The 14882-nt window shown below is 63.0% G+C and overlaps 1 protein-coding gene across 1 annotated transcript; it reads right to left on the reverse strand.

Moving 5' to 3' along the window:
• Positions 1–449: 449 nt before the first annotated feature.
• MEX3A (mex-3 RNA binding family member A) lies at positions 450–13402 on the reverse strand (the record flags this gene model as incomplete). The annotated part of the gene is made up of 2 exons (XM_079547625.1): positions 450–1555; positions 12922–13402. The coding sequence occupies 2 exons, from the start codon at positions 13400–13402 to the stop codon at positions 450–452; spliced, it is 1587 nt and encodes a 528-aa protein (XP_079403751.1).
• Positions 13403–14882: the final 1480 nt, after the last annotated feature.

Here is a 14882-nt window from a genome sequence, read left to right on the forward strand (position 1 = left end):
GGGCCGGCGGGACCCCCCCCCTCCTCCATCGTCCAGCGCCGACGAACCTCAGTGCCACCCCAGGGCCGCGACCGCAGCGCTGTGCTGCGAGGTGTGGCTGCGCGTCCCCAGCTTCGTCCTCGGAGGAGGCGCTGCAGGTGGAGCCTCCTCTGCCCCCCGGCTCCCGGCTTTGCGCTTCGCTCTGCTTCACCCGCTTCTCTTTTTCCTTTAGCTTTTTTTTTTGTAAAAAATAACCTACGTCGCTCGTAAAATAATTTTCTTTTTTTTTTTTTTTTTTTCTTCTTACTTCTTCTCCTTTAAATTAATTTATCCTTTCCTTCGTTTGTTCTTCAGGTCTCATTATTATTATTATTATTATTATTAATTATTATTACCTTCGTTTCTCTCTCCTGGCCCCCCCCCCCGCCGCCCCTCCCCGCGCTCCCACCCCCCGCCCTGGCTCTGTCTCTTTAGGAAAATATTCTAATGGCCTGAGTGGCTGCAGCGTGGCACACCGGGCACTCGGGGTCAGTCCTCTCACAGATCCTCACGGCGCACTCCATGCAGAAGAGGTTATGGCCGCACGGCACCAGCGCCGCCGTCACTTCGCTCTCGAAACACACCATGCACTCGCGGCTGCTGGAGACGGACGTCCGGGCAGCGGCGGTGCTCCCCAGTTTGGAAAAGCCCTGGAGCGGCTCCCCCTGGGACCGCCGAGGGAGAGCGGAGAGGTTGGGCTCCTGGATGGAGGAGGACGGCGAGCGGTGGGAGTTGGGGTGGATGGCGCCGGTGCTGCTGGAGCGCTGCTGCTTGGAGAAGAGCACCGAGACCGGGTTGGCGTTCTCCTGCCCGGCCCACATCGGGGCGCCCGACTCCGGCACGCCGTAGTACAGATCTTGCTTGTTGACGCCGTAGTTGGGGAAGAGGTAACCGTAATTGAAGTCGTTTTGGTCGTTCAGCCGCGGCGTCTCGTAGACCGGATCCACCGCGCAGTCCCCGATGCAGCCCAGGCTGTTCTGCCGGAAGGTGGAGAGCGGCTTGCAGCCCGGCGCCGGCGTGTGCACCCGCCAGGCCTCCGAGTAGCGGTTCTCCATGCTGGAGTCGGGGCTGCTGGACAGGAAGTCGTTCTCGTTGTTGTACTCCAAGATCTTGCCCGTCCTCACGGCGATGTGGGTCTCGATCTCCTCCCGCGCGCGCTCCACGTTGCCCGGCGCGCCGGTGATCTCGAAGACGGGATCTCGGTCCCGGCTGGGCGTGATGATGTAGGTGTTGGTTTGCTGCTGGATCCTCTTGATGGTGGCTCCTTTCGGGCCCACCACCAATCCCACCACGCGGTAGGGGACACGAACCCGGATGGTGACCTGGCCCGGCAGGGTGGGCGCGCTGCCGAACGTGGTGCCGGCCTTGTTGCGCGACGCTCGGATCATGGAGAAGTGCTCGGCCGCCGAGATGATCTCCCTCCGTGCCATGGCCACGTCCTCGCGCCGCCCCGTCACCATGAACACCGGCTCCTCGCCCCGCACCGGCGTCTTGATGTACGTGTTGGTCTTGGCCCGCAGAGCTTTGATCTTGCAGCCTTGGAGGAGAGAGGAAAAGAGAAAAGAAGGGTCAGGAAGGCCGCACCAACACCAGCCCTCCGCCGCAGGAAATCAGCATCAAGCAGCTGCGGCTGAGGGGCACGGAGCACGGTGGAGAGGTTTCGGTCCCCCCAACACCGATGGGTGACTGCCGGCAGCGAAACCTGCAGACAAATGTTGGAGGAAGGTTTTCCCATCGCCATCCCCACGGTCCCCAGAAGGCGCTGCCATTTTGTGCACGTCCCACCCCACCAAACCATACAAACCCCACTGCTCACTGCGTCCCACCCCACCAAACCACACAAAACCCCACTGCTCACTGCATCCCACCCCACCAAACCATACAAACCCCACTGCTCACTGCATCCCACCCCATCAAACCATACAAACCCCACTGCTCACTGCGTCCCACCCCACCAAACCATACAAAACCCCACTGCTCACTGCATCCCACCCCATCAAACCATACAAAACCCCACTGCTCACTGCATTCCACCCCATCAAACCATACAAACTCCACTGCTCACTGCATCCCACCCCATCAAACCATATGAAATCCCACTGCTCACTGCGTCCCACCCCACCAGACCCCACTGCTCGCTGAAGCCCCTATGGCAGCTGCTGGGGATGGAGGCTGTCCCCCCCCTCCCCTCCCCACCATGGTGGCCCAGGCCTTTCTCCAAGGCCGCTCACCATGTTGTCCACTTGTGACACCAATGCTGAGCCCCTGAGCCCACCAGCACTGTTCCCACAGCTCCTGAAGCCCTGAAAACGTCCTTCTGCTCCCCCACACAGGGCTGTGCAGTGTGCTATGGCGCTTTCTCCAAGGGCTGAGACGCAGCGGTGTGGCTCGTTCCTATACAACAGGTTCCCGTAAGACTACCAGTTCCTGCACAGCTCTGGGTTCCTGCACAGCTCTGGGTTCCCGCACAGCTCTGGGTTTTTGCACAGCTCTGGGTTCCCACACAGCTCTGGGTTCTGCACAGCTGACTCTCAGTTCCGACACAACTACTGGCTCCTGAGTGACAGCCAGTCTCTACACGACTACCGGTCCCTACACAAACCCCAGTTCCTACACAACCTCTGGTCCCTAAATGACTGTCGGTTCCTACACGGCTGCCAGTCCCTGCACAACTACTTGTTCCTACACAACTACTGGTTCCTGAGTGACAACCAGACCCTCTGGCTTATGGGCACAGTAGGGATGGGTTGGGTTGGGCTTTAAGATCTCAGAGCTCTTCTCCAACCTGAATGATTCCATGATTCTTTGGCCATGGGCACGGGAGGGACGGGTTGGGTTGGACTTGGCGATCTTGGACATCTTCTCCAACCTGAGCAATTCTCTGGTTCTCCTCTGCCCAGAAGAAGCCCATCTCTCTCTCCTCACTCACCCGACACCGTGCTGCCACCACACTTCTACCACTAAAGATCCACCAACGACGCTTCTAGAACCAAGAAAATCGGATTCCTCGTCCGGTGCGCCATGGTGTGCTCACACACCCCAGTGCGACCCAGACCCCAACTGACAGCACCGCCTCTCCCCGATGTCCGGGGCTGACGCTCGCCCAGCGTTCATCTCCTGGTGCGCAATTTGTGCCGTTGCGAAGGAACGCAAACAGACACAACCACAAAGAAATCCTCTGGGGGTAAAATCAGAACCCCACAGCCGTCACAGCGGCAGGAATCGCGCCCCACACCGGGCACAGCCCAGAGCTCCGGCCGCACAGCGCACAGCCCCACGGCTGCCGTCGCACGCACGACACCGCGCCGATGCAGGAGGGCATTGCGACGACGGCACTCGGCTCCAAAACGCCTTTTGCAGCTTTGGCACAGGTGGGGAACACGCGATGCACAAATCCCAGCCCTGCTGCAGAATCGCAGCACAGCCTTCAGCTCCTGGCAGTTATTTGCACGCGCTGAGCGCTCGCTCCTTTGCTGTACGATGGAGAGGACGGCCCTGAGCTGCACCAAAACCCGAATACCAAACGCAGTGACACTGCTGCACCCAGCGCAGCTCCGGGGCGCTGATCTCACACTCCTGGGGGTTGGAAATGTGGGATTTGGTGCAGAGAAAGAGCAAAGCCCAAAGCCCAACCCCACGCCGATGCGTCGCTGCACACTGCGCTCACATCCCAAATCCATCGGCGCTGTTTTCTTTAGGAAAGTTTTGCAGCAGCTGCTGCGGAGCGCAGATGTGTTGTGTTCAAAATGCAGACTGGTTGCCTGCAGGTTCTGCTGCTGGGACTCGGGAAACTCCAAAAAGAGCAGCGCTGGGCGTTGACACAGCTGTGCGATGAGAGCAAAACCACGGAGGAACAGCTCCAAGGGAGCAGCAAAATGGGATGGGGCCAAGTGTGGCCATCGCAGCCCCCATGCAGGACGTGGGGCCACGCGTCAGCCCCACGGCTGCAATGCTGGATCCAAGGATGGAGATGCATCTCAGGAAGACGATCCCAAAGCCCAACCCAACCCCGACCCCGCGCAGCCGACGCGTCGCTCCACGCTGAGCTCACACTCCGAAATCCATCTGCGCTGTTTTCTTGAGGAAAGTTTTGCAGCAGCTGCTGCGGACCGGCGGTGACCTGCAGCACCGCGCTGCTGGGAGTCGGGAAACTCCAGCAGAGAACAGCACACAGCAGGAACGGCACAGCATGCGATGCAAACACCGAAAGGCTCCCCTGGGGGAACGGGGACAAACGGTTTGGGGTCTGCAATCCCCTGGCAGGGGATGCACATCAGCCCCACAGCTGCAGTGCCGGCTCTGAGGATGGAGATCCGCCTTAGGGAGAGGAACCGAATGCCACCACTTCCCCCCAGGGTCGCACCGAAGCACTGCGTGGGGAGAGAAGGGGAGATCACCGCGCTGGGGGTGACCCCCGTTGGCTGTCCCCAGAGTGGAGGGTTTGCACGAATCCCTCTTCTGAGGGCTGCAGGTACTGTCAAGGTTGGGTGGGGGGTTTTTAACGCCGTGGGACAATGCCGTGTTGGGGGGAGAGAGCAGCACCAAAGGGAACAGTCGTGGAGGTGACACTGAGAGTCCGAGCGGTGACAAAGGATGGGGGCTCCGAGCTGGGGACAGATGGGGAACGGTGGGAACACACGTGAGCGAGGGCGACTCAGAGCCTGAGACGGGGGGAAGGATGGGGGAATGGTGGCAGGAATGAGGGAGAGGGGAGCCAGAGCAAATGGGGGAGGACGGGGGTGCGGGGGGCAACAGGGGACCCCGAAAAGGGAATGAGATGGAGAGAGCGTGGCGAGAGGAGAGAGGGAAGATGGAGCGGCGGACAAAAGGACGCGTGGTGCAGCGGTGGTGTGAGGAGGGGGGGGAGGAGGAGGAGGAGGAGGAGGAGGAGGGAGGGTCTGCGCGGCCCTGCAGACAGGAAAGGCGGCTTTGTGCAGGCAGACAGATGGGGATCCTGTGCCATGCTGTGCAGGACAATCAATGACCCCGTGGGGATGGGGAGCAGCGCGGTGCTCCGGCACAGCCACAGCGCAGGGTGGGCAACGCACTGCCCAACTTCCAGAGCGCTGCGCTGATCTCCACTCACCCAGATCTGATCCACCCACCCCAATCTGATCCACCCTGCCTGATCTGATCCATCCTTCTTGATCTGATCCACCCCCCCCAATCTGATCCACCTTTCCCAATCCGATCCACCCACCCAATTCTGATCCACTGCTCCGCATCGCAGCCCCCATCATGAAACCCCAGGAGCTGAGCCCCCCCCCCTCCCCCAGCAGCCCCATCCCCAGCAGAGCAGGCGAGGGCCCTTTATGGCGCTGCATCAAAATGAAATCTGCCCCCCCTCCCACCTCCCCGCTTCCCTCCACGTATGTTTGTGTTTTTCCCCATCTCCATGCGGAGCTGAAGCCCCCACAGCGGTTTTGCTCGGGGTCGCAGCGCGCGGCACAAAAACGCGAAGCAAAGAGGAGCAGAGTGCAGTTTCCACTGCCCGGATCCTTTCCTTCTGCCGCGCTCCCTTTTTTCTCTTTGCCCACAGCACTGATCCCAAACCGGTTCACGTTTCGTGTGATTTCTTTTTCTTATTTTTGACTTTGGCCAATGGGCTCCAAGTGAATGTGTTTGTTCAGTCCCATAGAGATCCACAAACACTCAAAGCAGAGGCAAACCTGAAACACCCAACTGGGACCAGTGCCTGAGCAGCACTGGTAACAAAGAAATGCAGGAACCTGGTCTAGAAATGGACAAATCCTATCTAAAAATGCCCTAGAAATCAGAAATTTGGACTAGAAACAACTCAGTCTGGTCTGGAAATGACTAAATCTGGTCTTGAAATGGATAAACCTTGTCTCCAAATGACCAAACCTGTCTGGAGGTGGGTGAATCTGGTGCAGACATCGCCCAGGTGTGACGGCCCCTCCGGCTCCTGTCCAAATGCAGAGGTCCTGGGAAACCAGGAAAGGGGGGTACGGGGCTCTGGGACACGGCGCCAAACTGCCCTGCGTGAGCAGCGAACAAATCCGCCCGAGGTAACAGAAGGGTTGAGGAGCCCCTCTGCTCGCGGGGCGACGCGGCTGTGGGACGCGGCCCATTCGCCTTTGGCTCTGCGCAGACTCATCCCGAACCGTTCCAAGCTCAGAGCACCGCAAAGCCACCGGGATTCCACAGCACCTCATTGACCACAAGGTGTGGGGAAAGGCCCCGAGCGCAGCCTGAGCGCCACCGTGAGCAACGGGAATGGGCAGAGCCAGCGGGACGGAGCCAGAGGGATGTGAAGAGCCGTGGGACACAGCGCCAAGGGGAAATGGGAACTAAGAACAGCAATGGGAAATGGGAACACACAGCATCAATGGGAAATGGGAATGCACAGCATCAAGGGGAAATGGGAACACACAGCATCAAGGGGAAATGGGAATGCACAGCATCAATGGGAAATGGGAACACACAACACCAATGGGAAATGGGAACACACAGCATCAAGGGGAAATGGGAACACACAGCATCAATGGGAAATGGGAATACACAGCATCAAGGGGAAATGGGAACACAGCATCAATGGGAAATGGGAACACACAGCATCAAGGGGAAATGGGAACACACAGCATCAATGGGAAATGGGAATACACAGCATCAAGGGGAAATGGGAACACAGCATCAATGGGAAATGGGAACACACAACACCAATGGGAAATGGGAACACACAGCATCAAGGGGAAATGGGAACACAGCATCAATGGGAAATGGGAACTAAGAACAGCAATGGGAAATGGGAACTAAGAACAGCAATGGGAAATGGGAACACACAGCATCAATGGGAAATGGGAATGCACAGCATCAAGGGGAAATGGGAACACACAACAGCAATGGGAAATGGGAACACACAGCATCAATGGGAAATGGGAACACACAGCATCAATGGGAAATGGGAACTAAGAACAGCAATGGGAAATGGGAACACACAGCATCAAGGGGAAATGGGAACACACAGCATCAATGGGAAATGGGAACACACAACAGCAGTGCCAGCAGGACGGCGCAGTGGGAAACACGACATTCCCAGTGCAGTGGTTTTCCTACAGTTTCCACTCCAGCTCCCAGCCATTGAGCCCGGCCCTGATGGGGCTGGAAGGGCCAACGCCAGGCCGGTGGCACAGCTGGAGGTCTGTGCCCCTTTGCTGGGTCCCACAGTGAGCAGCAGGCGCAGCCCCCACCGCTCTTCCTATCACAGAAACCAGGAGGGTGCATTTCTTCCTTTGGTGCGATAGAAAACTATTCGTATGGACAAAAGATTTGGGGTTCTCATCAACACCAGGGCTCCTTCCCACAGCTCCGCCTGTAGGACCCTGCAGACAGCGCTCTGACGTCGCTGCGCGGTGAAAAAGGAGCCGGTGGGCACAGCAGGATCACAGAGTCATGGAATCACAGGATCATGGAATCTCAGAATCACAGAATCATGGAATCATGGAATCACAGAATCATGGAATTACAGAACCACAGAATCATGGAATCATGGAACCACAGAATCACAGACCGGTTTGGGTTGTCAGGGACTCAAGGATCACGAATCTCCAACCCCCCGCCACACGCAGGGCTGCCAGCCTTTAACACCAGCCCAGGCTGCCCAGGGCCCCATCCAACCCGGCCCTGCACACCTCCAGGGACCTGCAGGGATCAGGATTCACTCTTTTTTGCCGTTACGTCGTGAAATGAAAGAGGGCCCCAACACCAGCAGCCGCCCCACATCCCCAGCGAGGTGGGCGCTTCTGCCATCGAAGACAACACAAAGACCCCGGTGGAGATGTGTGGGTTGAGGGCACTGATAGCCCTCTGCTCGGGGGTCTGCAGTGCCGGTGATGCCATGAGTTGTGCTGACGAGGAGGGCGGAAAAAAAGTTAGAGAGGGAAAAAAGGAATCGACAGGCAGGAAAATGAGGGAGCGCTCATCGCGGTGCGGCGGCGCCGGGAGTTGGATGAAAGTTGTGTTAAAACCAAAAGACACCAACACAAAACCAACGCAGAACCCAACAGAACGCGACCCCGCAGACAATCGGCGCCTTGTCTGCGCCGGGGGGAGGAGGGGGGATGTGAGCGTCCCACCGCACCGCCCCGCATCGCCCCGCACCGCCTGGGTGCGCCCACGGCCCCGTGCGATGCGATGCCATGCGATGCGACGCCGCACACGAGTGGGGCCGGGAGGGGGGGGCAGAACACCGCCAGACAAAGGCGGCGGAAGGGGCGGGGGGTGGGGGCGGGGGGCACGTTCGCCCACTGCCCTACATTTGGGCTCCGGCATCCCGAGCCCGGCTCCGCTCCGCGCCGTCTCCCTGCAGCGTTCCCTTTGTTTCCCTCCCAGCCCCATTTTCTCCTCCCACCTCCGGTTGGAGCGGCTCGAAGTCGCTCCCGCGGCGCCGCACTTTTCCCCGGTGCAAATTTCGGACGGATCCCTCAGCATCTCTTCCCAGCCGCGGCCCGACACCGAGCGCGGCTCCGCTCACCCGTCCCCAAGCGCCGGAGCGCAGCGAGCGTCGGCCCCGCCACGCACCCGTTGCGACGCGCCCCTCCGAACGCCCTCCGTCCCCTCCGCCAGTCCCCACGGGGCTGCGAGCTGCGCTCGGACCCCCCCGGCATTCCCTGGGAGCGTCGGAGCGCTGCTGGGGGGACACAAAAAGCCCCACAGCGGGGTCAGCGGGGCTTCTGCCGGGCTTCACCTTGCCGAGAAGGAGCGATGCTCCCGTCGCGGAGCTCCTTCCCACTGACAATGGGGCGGGAGACGCTCCTCCGAAGGGCGGCTCCGGCTCCGGGTGACAATGGACGCGGCCGCTGCTGACAGCAGCATCACGGCCCGGTGGGAAGGCTCTGCGGGCCCCGCGGCGCTCCCAGCAGCAGGAAGCCGAAGGGGCCTCGGCCCTCTCCCCGCGCACAAAGGAACCCACACCCCAGCCCTCCCGCGGAGCCCCACGGCCATCCCGGCTCCGTGGGTCAGAGGCAGCGGAGCGCGGCCTGGCAGTGAAGCGAGAGCGGCGCCGTCCTCGCGCCTCCATCGCTCTGGGGATCTCCGTGCGACACCGTGGTGACCCTTCCCAGCGCCGCCAGCGCAACCACACCCTCGGGGTGCGATGGAGGAGGGCCTCACCACCTCTTCTGCCCCAGAACCTCATCCCAAACCGCATCCCAAATCCTGCGAGGCCCTCGGGCGCTTCCGTGCTGCACTTCGGCAAACCCACCGCTCAGCTCCGGGTGCCGGGGAGGTCGGTGCCCAACGCAGAGCTGGAAGGGATGGAACCACGGAGCACCCCGCGGGCTCCGGAGCTCACGCCACCTTCGAGGCCACGCAGCCGCCTGCAGCCGACACCGAGGAAGAAAAGGGCACACGGGGAGGTGAAATTCCCTTTGGCCGCCACTCACCTCAGCAAGAGCAGAGGGAAGAGGTCACACATCGCACAGCGCCGCTGCTCCGACCGCCCCCTCCTCATTCCTTCCCTCCAGCCCCCCACTCTGGAAGAGCAGCTCCAGATGCCTCCAACCGAATCCCCTGATCCCCCCAGCTCAGGACTCCACGCCGTCCCGGCGCAGACGCCACGGCACCCAGCACCACTGGGAACCATAAAATCACGGAGGCTGGGAGAGGCCGAAGCACCGTTTGAGATCAGCGCCCGTCCCAGCGCTGCCAAACGCTCCCACGAGTGTCTGGGCAACGTGGTCTCAACCAACGTGGTCCGCAGCCAACAGTCTATGGCCAACGCAGCCTGTGGTCAACCTGGTCTGCAGTCAGATGTGGTCTCCTGTCAACATGGTCAACATGGCCAACGTAATTTATGTTGAACACGGTCTACGGTCAATGTAAGCCATGGCCAACGAGGTCTGCAGTCAATGCAGTCAACTGCCACTGCAGTTTATGATTAACATGGCCAATGGTCAACGCGACGCACAGTCGCATGGCCTACAGCCAACACGGCCCGTGGTGAACGTGGGCCGTGCACAACACGCGTGGTGGACGTGGTTAAGTGGGGGATGATGGTGGAGGTGGTGGATTTGGTGGAGGTGGATTTGGTGGAGATGGTGGACTTGGTAGATGTAGTGGATTTGGTGGATGTGGTGGAGGTGGTGGATTTGGTGGATTTGGTGCAGGTGGTGGATTTGGTGGAGGTGGATTTGGTGGATGTGGTGGAGGTGGTGGATATGATGGAGGTGGTGGATTTGATGGAGGTGGTGGATTTGATGGAGGTGGTGGATTTGATGGAGGTGGTGGAGGTGGTGGATTTGGTGGATTTGGTGCAGGTGGTGGATTTGGTGCAGGTGGTGTATAGATGGCAGACGCAGCCCATGGGCAGCGTGCTCCAAGGTCAATGCAGTCTACAGTCCAGAGCCACGCGGCCTACGGCCAACGCGCCTCCAGCCAACCCAAGCTGAAGGCGCCGAGCTCGAGCTGAGCTCCCGTGGTGCCTTACAGACAAATCAGAGCCCCCACAACCAAACCTCCCCCCTGCCCACGCTTCACAGCCGCGCTGACCCAAACACCTGCAGCCAAGCTGTGGCCGAGTGCCCGCAGGCCCCTCCAGCACCACCAAGGGCATCTTCCATCGATGGCCCCGCGCTGCACGGGGGCACAGGGAGGGTCCCCACGCCCAGGCCCAGAGCTCCCCCCCGTTTCCACGTCCAGCGGTGGGAACCGCGCCGTCCCACCAGGAAGGAGCGCAGCGCTTCGTCCGACCACAAAGCACCAAAAGCGCGAAGAAAACTCCACCATGCCACCGCCGAAAGCCTTCACCCAACTTTCATTTCGGTGGTGCTTCTTCTTCCCTCCCCTCCTCCCCCTCTCTTTTCCAATGGGGGGTGAGAAATCGGTACCCCCTACCCACGCTCTGCCCATCGCAGGATTGCCAGGGTGCGGGGGGGGGTCCCCTCTGCCAGGGGCAGCACGGGATGCGGCCTCCGGTGTGGGGCACGGCCTGACCCGACCACTAACGCTTCCCAGATGTGGGAAAACCCTCACGCACACAAAAGATGGTGGAAGGAACCTCCAAGCATCGCGGGCTGACACCAAACGCGGCCCCTGGTGTGGGGTGGCAGCAGGACCCGATGGGGGGGCAGGGGGGGACTGAGCTGGGATCCCCAGTCAGCATCCCCACCCTCACCCCACGGCTCCTCCTCTCCTTCTGAACTTTCCCAAACAAAGGGAAGCCCCGCACGGTGCCCCCCCAGCGGCGCTGAGCTCTCAGGGTGGAAGACGAACCGAACCCCCCCCCAACCCCCCCCGTGCCCTAAATGCACCCCAGCCCCATTGTTCTGAGCGCAGCGATGCACGGCCGTTCCCGTCCCCCACCCTCTGCGTGTCCCCCACTGACAGCGGCCTCCCCCACCCCACGGACCCCCATAAGCCCCCCATGACCCCCCCTTACCTCCCCCCATCCCGGGAGCCGCACTCTGCACCCACCGCGCTCCGACTTGCCGCTCACCCATCCATCCCCCCCTTCCCCCCCGCTCCATTTTCCCCCTCCACCAACCCCACAAAGTGCGGTGTGTGCACCCCCGACCAGCCCCCCCGACCCCCCCAGCCCCGAGCCTCCCGCGGACCCCACTGGAGGAAGGGCTGGGGGTGGGCGCGTGGTGACCGAGGGCTGGGTGTGGTGCGCGCCTCTCTCCCTCTCACTACAGAGATATATATAATTTTTAAAGCCCTCCTCCATCCCACCTCGCTCCGCGCGGAGCCGCGAGGAGAACAAAGCGGTGCCGTCACCCACGCGGGACGGGGACCCACGCGGGACGGGGAGCCAGGCGCTGCTCGGAGCCGAGTTCCGCTCGCTCGGATCCGATCCTCGATCCGGAGCCCCAACCACACCCCCCTCGCTTCCACGCCGCTCCCGACACAAAGGGGATTTTTCTTCCCCGCTCCGTCGCTGTTCCTCGGAGGGGGGGGGGGGGGAAGGGGGTCGGCAGCCCCCGGCCCCGCTGCCCCCCACCGCGGCCCTCTGCGGGTCTTTAAGGGTGGAGGGCGGTGGGGCTGGGGGGGGGCACAAAACGGGGCCGGGGGCCGTGGGGGGTGGGGAAGCTCGGCGGACGGACCCACGCAGACATTCCTATGGATGCTGATCCACGGAGACCCCGCAGACGACCCCCCCTCCTCCCCCCACGACCCCTCAATGAAAGTCCGGGAGCGGTGCCCCCCCCCGCCCCCCTCCCGGACCCCTTTTCCCCGGCAGAGAAACAATGCGATGGGGGCGGCGGCGCGGGGCAGTTCCGAGCACCCCCGACAAAGGGACGCCCCCCCGCACCCACCCGTGACCCCCACCCCCACGTGAGCTTCCATCCCATCCTTGACCCCCCCCAGCCCACGCGCGACCCCCCTCGTGCCCCCTTTCAGGGCCCGAACAATGCGAGGGGGAGTGGCGGCGCGAGGAAGTTCCGAGCACCCTCTCCACAAAGGAACCCCCGCACCCACCGGCGATCCCCGGCGCCCACCCGCGACCCCCGCCCCACTCGCGACCCATCCACGCGCGATCCCCACCCGAACCGCGCCCCGGCTCCGTACCCCCTTATGGGGGTCCGAACAATGCGAGCGGAGCGGCGGCTCGGGGCAGTTCGGAGCGCTCGACAAAGAGACCCCCCGCAACCCGCCGTCACTCCCACCCCACGCGCGACCCCCCCGCACCGCACATCCCCACGTCCCCACACTCGGACGGGCGGAGCGGCGCGGGTCGGTCCCGAGCGCGACGGAGCGACCCCCGCACCCCGCACGCCCACTCGCGCCCCCCACGCCCCCACCCACTCGCGACCCCCTCCCCCCAGGCTGCGCACGGCGCGGGCCGGCCGGCAGCTCCGAGCGACAAAGACCCCCCGCCCCCCCTTCGCCCCCCGCCGAGCCGTCGCCCCCCCACGCGCGACCCCTCCCACGCGAGCCGCTCACCTTGGCGCCCCACGATCTCGGCCACGTGCTCGGAGCTGGGCACGGGCACGCACTCGGTGGTGTTGGAGCTGCTTTTCAACCGCAGCTCGGCCTCTTTGTACAGCGCGCACAACTTGGGTTCCGCCGCCCCTCCGCCCGCGGCCGACGGACCCTTCGGGGCCGGGGGAGGCGGAGGCGGCGGCGGCGGCTGCTGCTGCGGCTGCGGCGGCGGCGGTGGGTTCGGCGGCGGCGGCTGCTGCGGAGGAGGAGGCGGCGGAGGGTTATTGTTGTTGTTGTTGCTGTCCTCCACCAACACCGCGGCGGAGGAAGAGGAGGAGGAGGAAGGCTCTCCGAGCCCCAGCAGGCAGAGCTGGTCCAGGGCGAGCTGCAGCGCCCGGTCATCTTCCAGCAGAGCTCTGTCTTTGCCGCTCCCACCGAAACAGCCTAAATCGCCGAAGCCGCCGTTCCTTTCCATTATCCCTGGGACGAGCAGGCTCGGCATGGCTCACAAAGAGCTGGGAGGGGGCCGGGGGGGGGGGCCGGGGAGGGGGGGGGGGCGAGCGGGGAGAGGAGGGGATGGGGGGGGTGGGGGTGTGCGAGTGTGCGAGTGTGTGTGAGCGGGGGGGGGACACAAAGAGCTCGGGAGGAGGGAGGGAGGGAGAAAAAAAAAGGAGGAAAAAAAAAGGAGCAGACAGAAAAGGACCCTCCGCCCACCTCACCCCGCCCCTCCCGCTGTAACCCGACCCCCCCCGCACACCCCCTCCCCACACGCGGGATCCGACCCCCCCCCCACCCCGCACCCGACCCCCCCCCCCCCCCCCCCTCCGCTTTTCCTCTCCCCGCGCCCGGAGCGCCGCGCGGAGCCCCCGAAGGGCGCGGAACGGAGCGCGGCGCCGCGGGGGGAAAAACTCTTTTGTTTGAAGGTGGGAGGCGGCCCCCAACACCCCCCCCCCCCCCCCCGACGCCCCCCCCGCACGGCGCTGCGCTGCCGTGGGATGCTGGGGGATGTAGTCCGGCGGCCCGCATCGCCACCCGAGAGCGGACACGAGTGGGAACGGGGCGGGGGGGGGGGGATTGGGGAGAGGGTCGCGGGTGGGGGGAGTGGATTGGCGTAAGTGGGGGTGGGACACGGGTGGGAGTGGGGGGCGTGAGTGGGAGGATGCAGTGGGGACGCCCGTGGGGGGATAAAGTGGGGAACGTGGGACACGGGTGGGGGGACAGCGTGGGATGTGGGGGAGGTGGGGGGTGAGACAAAGTGGGGAGCAGTGGACACGAGTGGGATGAAAAAGTGGGGAATGTGGGACACGGGTTGGAGAACAGTGTGGGGAGCAGGGGACACGGGTGGGGGGATGGAGTGGGGCAGGGGAACAGCGTGGGGACTCTGGGGCACGGGTTATGGGGATGGAGTGGGGAGGAGGAGACACGAGTGGGGAAATGGGACACGGGTGGGGGGAGTGGAATGGAGGAAGTGGGGAGTGGGGGGTGTGAGTGAGGGGATAAAGTGGGGACCTTGGGACACGAGTGGGGGGATAAAGTGGGGAACGTGGGACGTGGCTGGGGGGGCAGTGCAGGGAGCAGGGGATGCGGGTGGGTGGTGGTGTGGGGCAGGGTGAGAGCGTGGGGAGGTGGGGACACGGGTGGGGGGACGGAGTTGGGAACGTGGGACACGGGTGGGGTGGGCTGCATGGGGGGCCTGGGACGGGTGGGGGGATGGAGTGGGGACTCTGGGGCATGGCTTATGGGGACGGAGTGGGGAGGAGGGGACAGGAGTGGGGAAATGGGACACGGGTGTGGGGAGTGGAATGGAGGAAGTGGGGAGTGGGGGCTGTGGGTGGGGGGATAAATTGGGGACCTTGGGACACGAGTGGGGGGATAAAGTGGGGAAGACGGGACATGGGTGGGGAGACAGCGTGGGATGTGGGGGAGGTGGGTGATGGGATAAAGTGGGGAGCAGTGGACACGAGTGGGGTGACAAAGTGGGG

The sequence above is a fragment of the Tetrao urogallus genome, assembly GCF_951394365.1.
Source record: "Tetrao urogallus genome assembly, chromosome: 28".
Classification (NCBI taxonomy): domain Eukaryota; kingdom Metazoa; phylum Chordata; class Aves; order Galliformes; family Phasianidae; genus Tetrao; species Tetrao urogallus.